Source organism: Eurosta solidaginis, chromosome 5 (assembly GCF_040869045.1).
Source record: "Eurosta solidaginis isolate ZX-2024a chromosome 5, ASM4086904v1, whole genome shotgun sequence".
NCBI lineage: Eukaryota > Metazoa > Arthropoda > Insecta > Diptera > Tephritidae > Eurosta > Eurosta solidaginis.
Window position 1 is genome coordinate 247495956 of NC_090323.1, and position 15882 is coordinate 247511837.

At 37.8% G+C, this 15882-nt stretch overlaps 2 protein-coding genes across 3 annotated transcripts in view; one reads left to right on the forward strand and one right to left on the reverse strand.

Moving 5' to 3' along the window:
• LOC137253109 (uncharacterized) overlaps positions 1-15882 on the forward strand; it is a 486773-nt gene that overhangs the window by 263214 nt on the left and 207677 nt on the right. The gene's annotated exons all lie outside the window — the stretch shown is intronic.
• Chd64 (calponin 3) overlaps positions 1799-15882 on the reverse strand; it is a 97072-nt gene continuing 82988 nt past the window's right edge. For both annotated transcript variants that reach the window (XM_067789472.1, XM_067789473.1), the window contains exons 3-4: positions 3584-3705; positions 1799-3514 (exon numbers count right to left, since the gene is read on the reverse strand). In XM_067789472.1, the coding sequence (XP_067645573.1) occupies positions 3344-3514; positions 3584-3705 (293 nt within the window). In that variant the 3' untranslated portion in view covers positions 1799-3343. The remainder of the gene's footprint in view (positions 3515-3583; positions 3706-15882) is intronic.

Here is a 15882-nt window from a genome sequence, read left to right on the forward strand (position 1 = left end):
CAGACGAGTAGCCACTACGAAAAATCAAAAGCCGAAAATTACAGTAGTATTAAGAAAGACAAACGTGAGTACCAAGTCTGTAACGTTTCAATAAAATTGAAAGCAAACCCATAGCAAATTGGTAACACTCCGATAAAAAGTCTATAGGTTTCCGAAAAAATTGAATTGCGCCTTTCAACCCCTTGAATCCCAGTACCTAACCACGTGTTTTGTTTTTGAAAACATGTTTCGCATGGTATTTCCGGCTCTTTATATCCAAGAAAACAGCAGTGTATACATCTCTTCATGCACTTGCATGTAGTGGACGTTGTTGTAGCAGAGCTTCGCCCAATCCAGTAGGAGTGAGTTTCAACAGGGGTGGACCAGAGTGCGAGATGTGTTAGGGGCGTTGGTTCCACATTGCAGTTAAAAAGATGGTTTGTGTTATGTGGAGAAACGTTGCAAGCGGGGCATACATTTTGTATGTCGGGGTTGATTTTGGATAGGTAAGAGTTTAACTTGTTGCTAGAGCTTGAGTGACACGCGTCTCCCTAGGGAGATTGCTTTCCTTTTCCGCGATTTCAGGGTATTTATCTTTAAGAACGGTATTCGCCGGGCATAGAGGTCTGACTCCTTTTTTGAATATCACTGAGGACCTGTATGTGGTTTTCTTCTACATACGGCTGTGTTCTCCGCTGCCGTATTTCCTCATAATGCTTTCGGAAATTACCTCTGCTAGACGAGGCCTCTTCAACCAGATGTCTGTTGGGATGCCAAGGTTTCTGGGTATTCAGCAGAAACTGCTTGTTCAGCATTTCATTTCTCTCCCCGATAGCAAGTGCTCTCGCCTCACTGTGTGGGTGGTGTTCTGGGAACATAAGAAGACAGCCGGTAGCGATTCTGGAAGCACTGTTTTGGCAGGCCTGTATTTTTCTTTAGCCCAAGTGCTGCCAGCAAGCGATTTGAGGATTTCATTACGGTCGACCAGGCAGATAGTTTGCGGTCCACATTTTGAGATTTGGAGGAAGGGAGGACCCTTTCAAGTCTTGCAGTAACGTGCCGTAGTTGACTGTATCAAAAGTTTTTGATAAGTCTAGCGCTACGAGTACTGTTCTGTGGTGGCTTTTTTATTCAATCCACAATTTATCCGTGTGTTGATGGCGTTTATCGCAGTGTTAGTGGTTCATATGTAGGTTTTGAAAGTCATGCTGATTACTGACAAGACGCAAATTAACAGAGAAATAGGGAAGCAGAATGGTTTCAAGTGTAACCACATTTAATTTGTACGTGACGTCTTTGCCTTGAGTATATTGTTCACACATTACGGTACAGTGCACACCTACGCTTACATTCTTTATTACTCCATACAGGGATTCAAGGGATTGTGTAGCGCAACCCTCTCAAGGGGTTGCCAGCGGGATATATCCTGTTTTATTAACAGACGAGGCTTTGGCGATCCCAAGCTCATCATGGAACTAGGGGGTGGGGAGGGAGGGATGGCCTTGAAAGTTTAATGTGGTGATATAAATCGTTCCCGAGATGGTCGGGCTAGTACTTTAATGGTGCTTTGTTACCGGAACGTACCGGATCTATGTCCGGCGAAGTGCCATGAACATCGATAACACTCCCAAAGCCTTCGGGGAGTGTCTTTATCGTTAATACAACAACCACAACATTACTCCATACAGTATACCAATAGCCCCACTACGCCTGCATTTAGATTCTACATTTATCCCCCATATATCATACCTCTTACAAAGACTACACTTTCGCCTACGCTTACATTCAGTAGCAAAAATGTTTAAACATAAAAAAAATATTGTAATTATTATATAATACATTTTATTTCATACCCAACATGAAGTAACAGAAAAAATCGGTAGACTATATAATACATTCGTATCTCTGTATGTGTATGTATATGATTAATAAATACATTCTACAATAATTTATATGTAACGGTATTTAAAAGGGAGAAGACACTTTAATTACATTTTCGTTTGGTATATTTTGTTTGCTTTTTATTCAAAAGTTTTACAGGTGGTCAAGTTGACAAATTTCACACTTTAAAAAGGCCATACAATTATTCATTTCTTTTTTCAATCTTTGAATAAATTAGTGTAAAAGTTTTATAGAATGAGAATGATTGGTGTTTTCTTTTCTAAATGGAGTATAAATTTTTAATGGCACTAATGAGGCATTTACAATACAAGTATAGTTTTGTACATACATATGTAGTATGTATCTAAAGAAGTGCCTCTTAACGTATTTTGTTACAGTATTTGCTCATTTTGGTATGTGCCAATTATATAGAAACTAAAAAATAAGTAAAAAGGTCAAATTTTATAATAACATTTTTAAGATCTTTCTTCTTTGCTTGTGTTTTGAAGTAATTATGCTTACATTGAATAATGCTACATTATGGTGGCCACAAGAAATCAATTTTAGATTTTCCGCTGGGGCACCCCCATAAAATATGCCAATAGGTTAGAAATGATACATACAAAGTTTCCGATAATGTTAACACGTGTCTCATTGAGGTCAAAGTTAGGAATAACACCGATTTTTCAGAAAAAATTTTTTGTGTTGCATCAGTAAAAGTGAAATCATTTATGCCAGGAACTTGACTCGTACACCATTCGATATGTAATTTTATTTGTAAAGATTTTGATCTTAATATTTTTATAAAACGGTTATTTTTAGCAGTATTTTGCATTTATCAGATCAGGTCATAGTGGATATCCCTAATTTTTAATTTCCATGTAAACGTCTATAGACATTACAATATTCAATGGTATACGAGTCAAGTTCCTGGCTTAAATGGTTTCACTTTTACTGACGAAACACTAAAATTTTTCTGAAAAATCGCTGCCTTTCCTAACTTTGACCTCAACGAGGCACCCCCATTTTTAACATTATCGGATTGGCCTGAGACTTTGCAATAATCATTTTCTGATCTATTAGCATATTTTAGGAGAGTGCCCCGAAAGATAGAACAAAAATTCAAATTCACCATATACCTTGTAACATAAATGTGTTGTTAAAGACAAGTATACTTTTATGAAGTTAAATTATCAAGAATGCAAAATGTGGAATACATTTGTTAGTCAGTTTTTTTTTGTTTCGCGTCTTTCTTCTTTTTCAAAATTTGGACACAAGTGGAATGCTTGAATTAAAAAAAAAAAACAAAAAACCAAAAAAATAAAATGCCGTATAAAATAAATATATATAACGATGCACTCAACAAAGTACATATACATATATGTAAATTCAAATGAAATTATTTAAACTGTTATACGTCATTGTTATACACATTTGCTTCTGCGCAGTCGTAATACACATTTATGTTTTGTTAGTTAGCTTTTTACATGTGTCGAGTGTTGCCGAAATTAATGCCCGATTGATTGGCGCCCTTATTCGAGCCATATTGTAGTGAGATGACATTTTGTCCGGCGCGCAGTTGTTCTTCGGAGAAATTGCGTACATTTTTGTCAGCCTCCTTGGGTCCAATTGATGGTTTACCATAGTTGTGTGCCTGAAAATGTTGTATATAAAAATTATTTACTAGTTAATGCAATTTTTATATTAATTATTTTGTTGTTACCTTGCGGCCTAACGATTGCAGGCAAATGACAACAGAATTCAAATTTTGTCTTTCCCATAGATCAACACTCTGGAAGGTTTCTTGTGTGGGTACACCAAAGTTTTGAGCGCAGGCCAAGAAAGCTGAAAGTTAGAGAAAACAGTTTCATATTAATCAAAGTAAAGAATAAAGGATAGTTTCATATCAAAACACAATCAGTGTACATAAAAGCAGGGTTCGTATTTACACACACGTGCAGCACATTTGCATATTTTGCGCTCATGCTTATGAGCTGTGCGCTATCAGAACAAAGGTTTAACACACAGCTCATGTGGGTACTAACTCGAATAATGTACATTAGGGTGGATCGATTTGTATGGACGAAAGTTAACCGATATCGCGCCATCGAAAAAAAAGTTCCACTACGCATACTAGGCCGGGTCTATTTGTGGGGAGGCAAAAAATCGCCCATTGCTCTGTGAAAATCATATTCTAGGGATCAAAATAAGAAACTTTGCCGAAGGAACTATACCTCTAAAATGAATTCTGATGTCCCCCCCCTTTGGGTCGTAGGGGCAAATTTTGAAAAATCCCACTTTGAAATGCCTATGTTTTTTCTTTTTGGAGTTTATTTTTCTCTTTAGAAATTTAATTAGTCAGAACATATGTAAATGAAAAAATGAATTTAACTTAGTAATAGAAAAGAAATTAAAAAAAAATTATTAGAAATTAGCGTTTTTACAACCCCCTTTTAAAACCAAGGCATCACTGTGATGCATTTGCATGTCGTAAACATATGTAGTTGTGTGGGTTTTTTATTCAACCGTTTTAAAAGATGAAGGTATCACTGTGACACAATTGCAGATCGTAAAATTGCTTGTGTTGTTTTTTTAAGCCACCACAAGACACAGCAGGTAGAATTGAAATTGCCCCTACCCAAAAGTTCGACCCAAAGGGGGGGAACCTCAGAATTCGTTTCAGAGGTATGGTTCCTTCGGCAAAGTTTCTTATTTTGATCCCTAGAATACGATTTTCATAGAGCAATGAGCGATTTTTAAATCGACCCGCCCTAACGCATACCCAAAAAAATAATTTTCGAGCCTACGAAATTTCATTTTTTTGATTTTTTTTCGACTTTGATTTTTAAGATTTTTTTCATGACCTACTAAAAAAATGTTCATATGTATACCCTGTCCGACCCAAAAATGTCCGCTAAAAACGTTGTCGATAACAGTTTTTTGAAAAAAAAAAAAAAATGAAAAAATTGTTTTTTAGCGGACATTACAGGGTATACATTAGGCCCGGTCGATTTGTAGGGAGGCAAAAAAATCGCCCATTGCTCTGTGAAAATCATATTCTAGGGATCAAAATAAGAAACTTTGCCGAAGGAACCATACCTCTAAAATGAATTCTGATGTCCCCCCCTTTGGGTCGTAGGGGCAAATTTTGAAAAATCCCACTTTGAAATGCCTATGTTTTTTCTTTTTGGAGTTTATTTTTCTCTTTAGAAATTTATTTAGTCAGAACATATGTAAATGAAAGAATGAATTTAACTTAGTAATAGAAAAGAAATTAAAAAAATTATTAGAAATTAGCGTTTTTACAACCCCCTTTTAAAATCAAGACATCACTGTGATGCATTTGCATGTCGTAAACATAGTTGTGTGGGTTTTTTATTCAACCGTTTTAAAAAATGAAGGTATCACTGTAACACAATTGCAGATCGTTAAATTGCTTGTGTTGTTTTCTTTAAGCCACCACAAGACACAGCAGGTAGAATTGAAATTGCCCCTACCCAAAAGTTTGACCCAAAGGGGGGATATCAGAATTCGTTTCAGAGGTATGGTTCCTTCGGCAAAGTTTCTTATTTTGATCCTTAGAATACGATTTTCACAGAGCAATGAGCGATTTTTAAATCGACCCGCCCTATTATACATGAAAATTTTACAATCAAATGAAATTTTTTTTAGTAGGTCATGAATAAAGATGGGAAAGGGGTAAATACCCGGTAAATTGGTTATATACATATGGTAAAAATGGGTAAATACCCAAATATTTACCCAAAAGAAGAGTTAGGGTCTGGTTAGGTGGTAGCTGCCATGATAAGGATAGCTCACTTGGACACACGAAGGTCCGTTGTGAAACCACATACACCAAAAATAACGGTGACTTAGATCTGGCTACTTAGAGAATCGTTGGGTAGCAACGATAAAGCTCCGAATGATACCGATCTCAACTTTGGATAAATCCTCGGAAGATCCAAGTGAGTCGCGACCGAAGTACTTTCGCCTAGTTCTGGCAAAAGCTGGGCAATCAAGATAAAGTAATTTGGTGACTCCACCTCATCATCCTCCATACAGCTGCAGCAGGATGGAGTTTCCAGTATATTGAGACGTACCGCATGGATACCCATGGGACAGTGCCCTGTCAAAACCCCAATGACCATTGATAGGTGAGCCTTAGTGAACCCAATTTTTTCAGCAGACCTCCTGCCATCCACTTTCGGCCAGAAAGTTCTTGCTACCCTGCAGGACGTGGCGTCCGCCCAACGTTTGCTGAGCTGACTTGAGGCCCAGCTATAGAGGACCAATCCACAGGTGGCCAGCGGAATCCCGAAATCCCTACAGCCATCTTCATCCGGCTCAGTTGTACCGATGCGGGCTAAGAGATCGGCTGAAAGTTACCCGGGATATCACTATGGCCCGGGACCCAGATAATATTAATTTGTGGGTCTATTTGTGGGGAGGCAAAAAATCGCCCATTGCTCTGTGAAAATCATATTCTAGGGATCAAAATAAGAAACTTTGCCGAAGGAACTATACCTCTAAAATGAATTCTGATGTCCCCCCCTTTGGGTCGTAGGGGCAAATTTTGAAAAATCCCACTTTGAAATGCCTATGTTTTTTCTTTTTGGAGTTTATTTTTCTCTTTAGACATTTAATTAGTCAGAACATATGTAAATGAAAAAATGAATTTAACTTAGTAATAGAAAAGAAATTAAAAAAAAATTATTAGAAATTAGCGTTTTTACAACCCCCTTTTAAAACCAAGGCATCACTGTGATGCATTTGCATGTCGTAAACATATGTAGTTGTGTGGGTTTTTTATTCAACCGTTTTAAAAGATGAAGGTATCACTGTGACACAATTGCAGATCGTAAAATTGCTTGTGTTGTTTTTTTAAGCCACCACAAGACACAGCAGGTAGAATTGAAATTGCCCCTACCCAAAAGTTCGACCCAAAGGGGGGGAACCTCAGAATTCGTTTCAGAGGTATAGTTCCTTCGGCAAAGTTTCTTATTTTGATCCCTAGAATACGATTTTCATAGAGCAATGAGCGATTTTTAAATCGACCCGCCCTAACGCATACCCAAAAAAATAATTTTCGAGCCTACGAAATTTCATTTTTTTGATTTTTTTTCGACTTCGATTTTTAAGATTTTTTTCATGACCTACTAAAAAAATGTTCATATGTATACCCTGTCCGACCCAAAAATGTCCGCTAAAAACGTTGTCGATAACATTTTGAAAAAAAAAAAAAAAAATGAAAAAATTGTTTTTTAGCGGACATTACAGGGTATACATTAGGCCCGGTCGATTTGTAGGGAGGCAAAAAAATCGCCCATTGATCTGTGAAAATCATATTCTAGGGATCAAAATAAGAAACTTTGCCGAAGGAACCATACCTCTAAAATGAATTCTGATGTCCCCCCTTTGGGTCGTAGGGTCAAATTTTGAAAAATCCCACTTTGAAATGCCTATGTTTTTTCTTTTTGGAGTTTATTTTTCTCTTTAGAAATTTATTTAGTCAGAACATATGTAAATGAAAGAATGAATTTAACTTAGTAATAGAAAAGAAATTAAAAAAATTATTAGAAATTAGCGTTTTTACAACCGCCTTTTAAAACCAAGACATCACTGTGATGCATTTGCATGTCGTAAACATAGTTGTGTGGCTTTTTTATTCAACCGTTTTAAAAAATGAAGGTATCACTGTGACACAATTGCAGATCGTTAAATTGCTTGTGTTGTTTTCTTTAAGCCACCACAAGACACAGCAGGTAGAATTGAAATTGCCCCTACCCAAAAGTTTGACCCAAAGGGGGGATATCAGAATTCGTTTCAGAGGTATGGTTCCTTCGGCAAAGTTTCTTATTTTGATCCTTAGAATACGATTTTCACAGAGCAATGAGCGATTTTTAAATCGACCCGCCCTATTATACATGAAAACTTTATAATCAAATGCAATTTTTTTTAGTAGGTCATGAATAAAGATGGGAAAGGGGTAAATACCCGGTAAATTGGTTATATACATATGGTAAAAATGGGTAAATACCCAAATATTTACCCAAAAGAAGAGTTAGGGTCTGGTTAGGTGGTAGCTGCCATGATAAGGATAGCTCACTTGGACACACGAAGGTCCGTTGTGAAACCACATACACCAAAAATAACGGTGACTTAGATCTGGCTACTTAGAGAATCGTTGGGTAGCAACGATAAAGCTCCGAATGATACCGATCTCAACTTTGGATAAATCCTCGGAAGATCCAAGTGAGTCGCGACCGAAGTAGTTTCGCCTAGTTCTGGCAAAAGCTGGGCAATCAAGATAAAGTAATTTGGTGACTCCACCTCATCATCCTCCATACAGCTGCAGCAGGATGGAGTTTCCAGTATATTGAGACGTACCGCATGGATACCCATGGGACAGTGCCCTGTCAAAACCCCAATGACCATTGATAGGTGAGCCTTAGTGAACCCAATTTTTTCAGCAGACCTCCTGCCATCCACTTTCGGCCAGAAAGTTCTTGCTACCCTGCAAGACGTGGCGTCCGCCCAACGTTTGCTGAGCTGACTTGAGGCCCAGCTATAGAGGACCAATCCACAGGTGGCCAGCGGAATCCCGAAATCCCTACAGTCATCTTCATCCGGCTCAGTTGTACCGATGCGGGCTAAGAGATCGGCTGAAAGTTACCCGGGATATCACTATGGCCCGGGACCCAGATAATATTAATTGTAAAATAATTCGATGCAATCGCAAGCGAGGTCAGGCACTCACAGACCACCCTCGATCGCACTGTAGTTGAGCTCAAGGCCTTGATAGCCGTTTGGCTATCAGAGTAGATATTGTAACGAATTTGCTTGCGAATCCTCTTATTTGCAATCCTCTGCTAAGTTCGAATCACTAAACTGTTGAATAAATAACTCCAATTTGTAATAATGCAAAATGGCCTTTATTAAAGTACTTCACAATAACAAACTGTGCAACGAATAGCTTGCTTAATAACCACACTGATTGATAGCTCAATGAAACTCTGCTATTGCTCGCGAGATATCGTCTTAATAAAACTGCTTGACAACTCAAATCAAACTGAATTCTTCTTACTCGCTTGCCCCGCTTTTATAGTTTACGCTGCATACTTCTAGGCTCTTCGATTTCCAGAACTTACTAGTTGTTTCGGCTACAAAATTCGCCAGCCATAACTACGTGCACAAATTATTGCTCTCTCTTGTGACAACTCAGATAAGATATATGCATGTGTTTGTAGTTTACAGTCTCCCGCACACACATAAGCGTATAAGTAAATTCATCGGTGTGTGACATCTCATCTCTCGCTGCCTTGTATGTAAATGTTGCTCGTCGGAATGTGTACATATGTGTAGACGTAATTATTGATTCGTTTATGTAGATACATAATGATTGAATTATTGATGTGAATTCACGTCACTGCTTAGCATCGGCCTGGAGATGGCAGCACTCCTCAGTTTTGCTAATATTCGTAACAATATTAAATTCCCTAACCGTAGTAGCACTGGATAGCATTCCATCCACCGCATCATTAATCGCAGGAACTTCCGCTTGGAATACACTGCAGTGATCAGCCAACTTAAACTTGCGGCTTACTTTTAGCTCTTGACAAAACTATCAGAGCTATCAGAGTAGATGTTAAATTCCCTAACCGTAGGAGCACTGGATAGCATTCCATCCACTGCATCCTTAATCGCAGCAACTTCCGCTTGGAATACACTGCAGTGATCAGCCAACTTAAACTTGCGGCTTACTATTAGCTCTCGACAGTTTCTTGTCCAAAACAATCCCCAAATATTTAACCCTATCAGAAAGTACCAACGGTACCCCTCCAATCGAGGGAGTTCTGAAATCGGGCATCTTATGTCTCCTTGTAAAAAGAACCAATTCCGTTTTTCCCGGGTTGACCGCCAACCCACATGATTCAGCCCACCTAGCCACAGTATCCAAGTAGCCCTGCAGAACATCGCGCAGGGTGCCCAGAAATTTGCCTCTGACTAGGATAGCGAGGTCATCTGCATAGGCAACCACCCGACAACCATTGGCTTCCAGCTCCACAAGAAGCTCTTTGACTACCACAACCCAGAGCAGAGGAGATAGGACACCCCCTGTGGCGTGCCCCTGCACACCTTCCTCTTAATTATGGCCCCTCCCCAAAGAAGAGTAAAAATAATCTTTTGGAAAATATGGGAAACAAACACACTAATTCAATCCAAAATGTACCCAATTTGTCCTATATTGGTGGGTAGTTATCCATTATCCCAGGCCCGACGAGAGGTGGGGGGGATGGGGGATTCCCCCAGGGCCCGGGATTTCCCAGGGGGCCCACGATTTAGAGGTACTAAGACATTTTTTTTAATTCAGGAGAGTCTTCTGTTCTTCCATGTGCAAATTTTAAGCCGAATTTCAAAAGCAAAGAATATTGATAATGATTTTTTGCCTGGGCCTGAGAAGACAATAAAAAAATCAAGCAAAAATCTGTTTCTCAGGGGGCCCGCGATTTAGAGGTACAAAGACATTTTCTTTTAATTCAGGAGAGTCTTTAGTTCTTCCATGTGCAAATTTTAAGCCGAATATCAAAAGCAACGAATATTGATAATGATTTTTTGCCTGGGCCTGAGAAGACAATAAAAAAATCAAGCAAAAATCTGTTTCTCAAGGGGCCCGCGATTTAGCGGTACTAAGACATTTTTTTTTTAATTCAGGAGAGTCTTTAGTTGTTCCATGTCCAAATATTAAGCCGAACTTCAAAAGCAATGAATATTGATAACGATTTTTGCCTGGGCCTGAGGAGACAATAAAAGCATCAAGCAAAAATGTGTTTCTCAGGGGTCCCGCGATTTAGAGGTACTAAGACATTTTCTTTTAATTCAGGAGAGTCTTTAGTTCTTCCATGTGCAAATTTTAAGCCGAATATCAAAAGCAACGAATATTGATAATGATTTTTTGCCTGGGCCTGAGAAGACAATAAAAAAATCAAGCAAAAATCTGTTTCTCAAGGGGCCCGCGATTTAGCGGTACTAAGACATTTTTTTTTTAATTCAGGAGAGTCTTTAGTTGTTCCATGTCCAAATATTAAGCCGAACTTCAAAAGCAATGAATATTGATAACGATTTTTGCCTGGGCCTGAGGAGACAATAAAAGCATCAAGCAAAAATGTGTTTCTCAGGGGGCCCGCGATTTAGCGGTACTAAGACATTTTTTTTTAATTCAGGAGAGTCTTTAGTTGTTCCATGTGCAAATTTTAAGCCGAATTTCAAAAGCAACGAATATTGATAATGATTTTTTGCCTGGGCCTGAGAAGACAATAAAAAAATCAAGCAAAAATCTGTTTCTCAGGGGGCCCGCGATTTAGCGGTACTAAGAAATTTTTTTTTAATTCAGGAGAGTCTTTAGTTGTTCCATGTCCAAATATTAAGCCGAATTTCAAAAGCAATGAATATTGATAACGATTTTTGCCTGGGCCTGAGGAGACAATAAAAGCATCAAGCAAAAATGTGTTTCTCAGGGGGCCCGCGATTTAGCGGTACTAAGACATTTTTTTTTTAATTCAGGAGAGTCTTTAGTTCTTCCATGTGCAAATTTTAAGCCGAATTTCAAAAGCAACGAATATTGATAATGATTTTTTGCCTGGGCCTGAGAAGACAATAAAAAAATCAAGCAAAAATCTGTTTCTCAGGGGGCCCGCGATTTAGCGGTACTAAGACATTTTTTTTTAATTCAGGAGAGTCTTTAGTTGTTCCATGTCCAAATATTAAGCCGAATTTCAAAAGCAATAAATATAGATAACGATTTTTGCCTGGGCCTGAGGAGACAATAAAAGCATCAAGCAAAAATGTGTTTCTCAGGGGGCCCGCGATTTAGCGGTACTAAGACATTTTTTTTTTAATTCAGGAGAGTCTTTAGTTGTTCCATGTGCAAATTTTAAGCCGAATTTCAAAAGCAACGAACATTGATAATGATTTTTTGCCTGGGCCTAAGAAGACAATAAAAAAATCAAGCAAAAATCTGTTTCTCAGGGGGCCCGCGATTTAGCGGTACTAAGACATTTTTTTTTTTAATTCAGCAGAGTCTTTAGTTGTTCCATGTCCAAATATTAAGCCGAATTTCAAAAGCAATGAATATTGATAACGATTTTTGCCTGGGCCTGAGGAGACAATAAAAGCATCAAGCAAAAATGTGTTTCTCAGGGGGCCCGCGATTTAGCGGTACTAAGACATTTTTTTTTTAATTCAGGAGAGTCTTTAGTTCTTCCATGTGCAAATTTTAAGCCGAATATCAAAAGCAACGAATATTGATAATGATTTTTTGCCTGGGCCTGAGAAGACAATAAAAAAATCAAGCAAAAATCTGTTTCTCAGGGGGCCCGCGATTTAGCGGTACTAAGACATTTTTTTTAATTCCATGTTCCATGTGCAAATTTTAAGCCGAATTTCAAAAGCAACGAATATTGATAATGATTTTTTGCCTGGGCCTGAGAAGACAATAAAAAAATCAAGCAAAAATCTGTTTCTCAGGGGGCCCGCGATTTAGCGGTACTAAGACATTTTTTTTAATTCAGGAGAGTCTTTAGTTGTTCCATGTGCAAATTTTAAGCCGAATATCAAAAGCAACGAATATTGATAATGATTTTTTGCCTGGGCCTGAGAAGACAATAAAAATATCAAGCAAAAATTTGTTTCTCAGGGGGCCCGCGATTTAGCGGTACTAAGACATTTTTTTTAATTCAGGAGAGTCTTTAGTTGTTCCATGTGCAAATTTTAAGCCGAATATCAAAAGCAACGAATATTGATAATGATTTTTTGCCTGGGCCTGAGAAGACAATAAAAATATCAAGCAAAAATGTGTTTCTCAGGGGGCCCGCGATTTAGCGGTACTAAGACATTTTTTTTTAATTCAGGAGAGTCTTTAGTTGTTCCATGTGCAAATTTTAAGCCGAATTTCAAAAGCAACGAATATTGATAATGATTTTTTGCCTGGGCCTGAGAAGACAATAAAAAAATCAAGCAAAAATCTGTTTCTCAGGGGGCCCGCGATTTAGCGGTACTAAGACATTTTTTTTTAATTCAGGAGAGTCTTTAGTTCTTCCATGTGCAAATTTTAAGCCGAATATCAGAAGCAACGAATATTGATAATGATTTTTTGCCTGGGCCTGAGAAGACAATAAAAAAATCAAGCAAAAATCTGTTTCTCAGGGGGCCCGCGATTTAGCGGTACTAAGACATTTTTTTTTAATTCAGGAGAGTCTTTAGTTGTTCCATGTCCAAATATTAAGCCGAATTTCAAAAGCAATGAATATTGATAACGATTTTTGCCTGGGCCTGAGGAGACAATAAAAGCATCAAGCAAAAATGTGTTTCTCAGGGGTCCCGCGATTTAGAGGTACTAAGACATTTTCTTTTAATTCAGGAGAGTCGTTAGTTCTTCCATGTGCAAATTTTAAGGCGAATATCAAAAGCAACGAATATTGATAATGATTTTTTGCCTGGGCCTGAGAAGACAATAAAAAAATCAAGCAAAAATCTGTTTCTCAGGGGGCCCGCGATTTAGCGGTACTAAGACATTTTTTTTTTAATTCAGGAGAGTCTTTAGTTGTTCCATATCCAAATATTAAGCCGAATTTCAAAAGCAATGAATATTGATAACGATTTTTGCCTGGGCCTGAGGAGACAATAAAAGCATCAAGCAAAAATGTGTTTCTCAGGGGGCCCGCGATTTAGCGGTACTAAGACATTTTTTTTTTTAATTCAGGAGAGTCTTTAGTTCTTCCATGTGCAAATTTTAAGCCGAATATCAAAAGCAACGAATATTGATAATGATATTTTGCCTGGGCCTGAGAAGACAATAAAAAAGTCAAGCAAAAATCTGTTTCTCAGGGGGCCCGTGATTTAGCGGTACTAAGACATTTTTATTTAATTCAGGAGAGTCTTTAGTTGTTCCATGTGCAAATTTTAAGCCGAATATCAAAAGCAACGAATATTGATAATGATTTTTTGCCTGGGCCTGAGAAGACAATAAAAAAATCAAGCAAAAATTTGTTTCTCAGGGGGCCCGCGATTTAGCGGTACTAAGACATTTTTTTTTAATTCAGGAGAGTCTTTAGTTGTTCCATGTGCAAATTTTAAGCCGAATTTCAAAAGCAACGAATATTGATAATGATTTTTTGCCTGGGCCTGAGAAGACAATAAAAAAATCAAGCAAAAATCTGTTTCTCAGGGGGCCCGCGATTTAGCGGTACTAAGACATTTTTTTTTTTAATTCAGGAGAGTCTTTAGTTCTTCCATGTGCAAATTTTAAGCCGAATATCAAAAGCAACGAATATTGATAATGATATTTTGCCTGGGCCTGAGGAGACAATAAAAGCATCAAGCAAAAATGTGTTTCTCAGGGGGCCCGCGATTTAACGGTACTAAGACATTTTTTTTTTTAATTCAGGAGAGTCTTTAGTTCTTCCATGTGCAAATTTTAAGCCGAATATCAAAAGCAACGAATATTGATAATGATATTTTGCCTGGGCCTGAGAAGACAATAAAAAAATCAAGCAAAAATCTGTTTCTCAGGGGGCCCGCGATTTAGCGGTACTAAGACATTTTTATTTAATTCAGGAGAGTCTTTAGTTGTTCCATGTGCAAATTTTAAGCCGAATATCAAAAGCAACGAATATTGATAATGATTTTTTGCCTGGGCCTGAGAAGACAATAAAAAAATCAAGCAAAAATTTGTTTCTCAGGGGGCCCGCGATTTAGCGGTACTAAGACATTTTTTTTTAATTCAGGAGAGTCTTTAGTTGTTCCATGTGCAAATTTTAAGCCGAATTTCAAAAGCAACGAATATTGATAATGATTTTTTGCCTGGGCCTGAGAAGACAATAAAAAAATCAAGCAAAAATCTGTTTCTCAGGGGGCCCGCGATTTAGCGGTACTAAGAAATTTTTTTTTTAATTCAGGAGAGTCTTTAGTTGTTCCATGTCCAAATATTAAGCCGAATTTCAAAAGCAATGAATATTGATAACGATTTTTGCCTGGGCCTGAGGAGACAATAAAAGCATCAAGCAAAAATGTGTTTCTCAGGGGGCCCGCGATTTAGCGGTACTAAGACATTTTTTTTTTAATTCAGGAGAGTCTTTAGTTGTTCCATGTGCAAATTTTAAGCCGAATTTCAAAAGCAACGAATATTGATAATGATTTTTTGCCTGGGCCTGAGAAGACAATAAAAAAATCAAGCAAAAATCTGTTTCTCAGGGGGCCCGCGATTTAGCGGTACTAAGACATTTTTTTTTTAATTCAGGAGAGTCTTTAGTTGTTCCATGTCCAAATATTAAGCCGAATTTCAAAAGCAATGAATATTGATAACGATTTTGGCCTGGGCCTGAGGAGATAATAAAAGCATCAAGCAAAAATGTGTTTCTCAGGGGTCCCGCGATTTAGAGGTACTAAGACATTTTTTTTTTAATTCAGGAGAGTCTTTAGTTGTTCCATGTCCAAATATTAAGCCGAATTTCAAAAGCAATGAATATTGATAACGATTTTTGCCTGAGACAATAAAAACATCAAACAAAAATGTATGTTTACATGAATCCGAAATTGTAAAGTTTTCGTGGTGACACTGATGAAGGTTCATCTTCAAAAAGTCTTCCAACAATACCACCAACTCTGTATCAAAATCCAGATTATTTAAATGACTTCGATATCGGTACCGTCAATAATGAGTTTTTGCGATCTGAAGAAGTCAAAGAAATAATTCGTCGAGGTCATCAAAAGTGCCCTGTTATTTTTCCACGTGATTGTCATGACGAGGCATTTCCTACCTCGTTGTTAAACAGAATCTTGCCAAATGGAGAAAGTGGAGGGTGACTGGTTAGTGTGGAGTGCCAGTAGCAATGCTTTTTATTGTCTACCAGGTCGTCTGTTAAGCACCAATACTTTATCGACCTAAAATTTGTTGTGCGGATATTCGAAATTCCAGGTATGGAAGAAGCTATACGATAAACTGCCATCACACGAAAATACTCAATA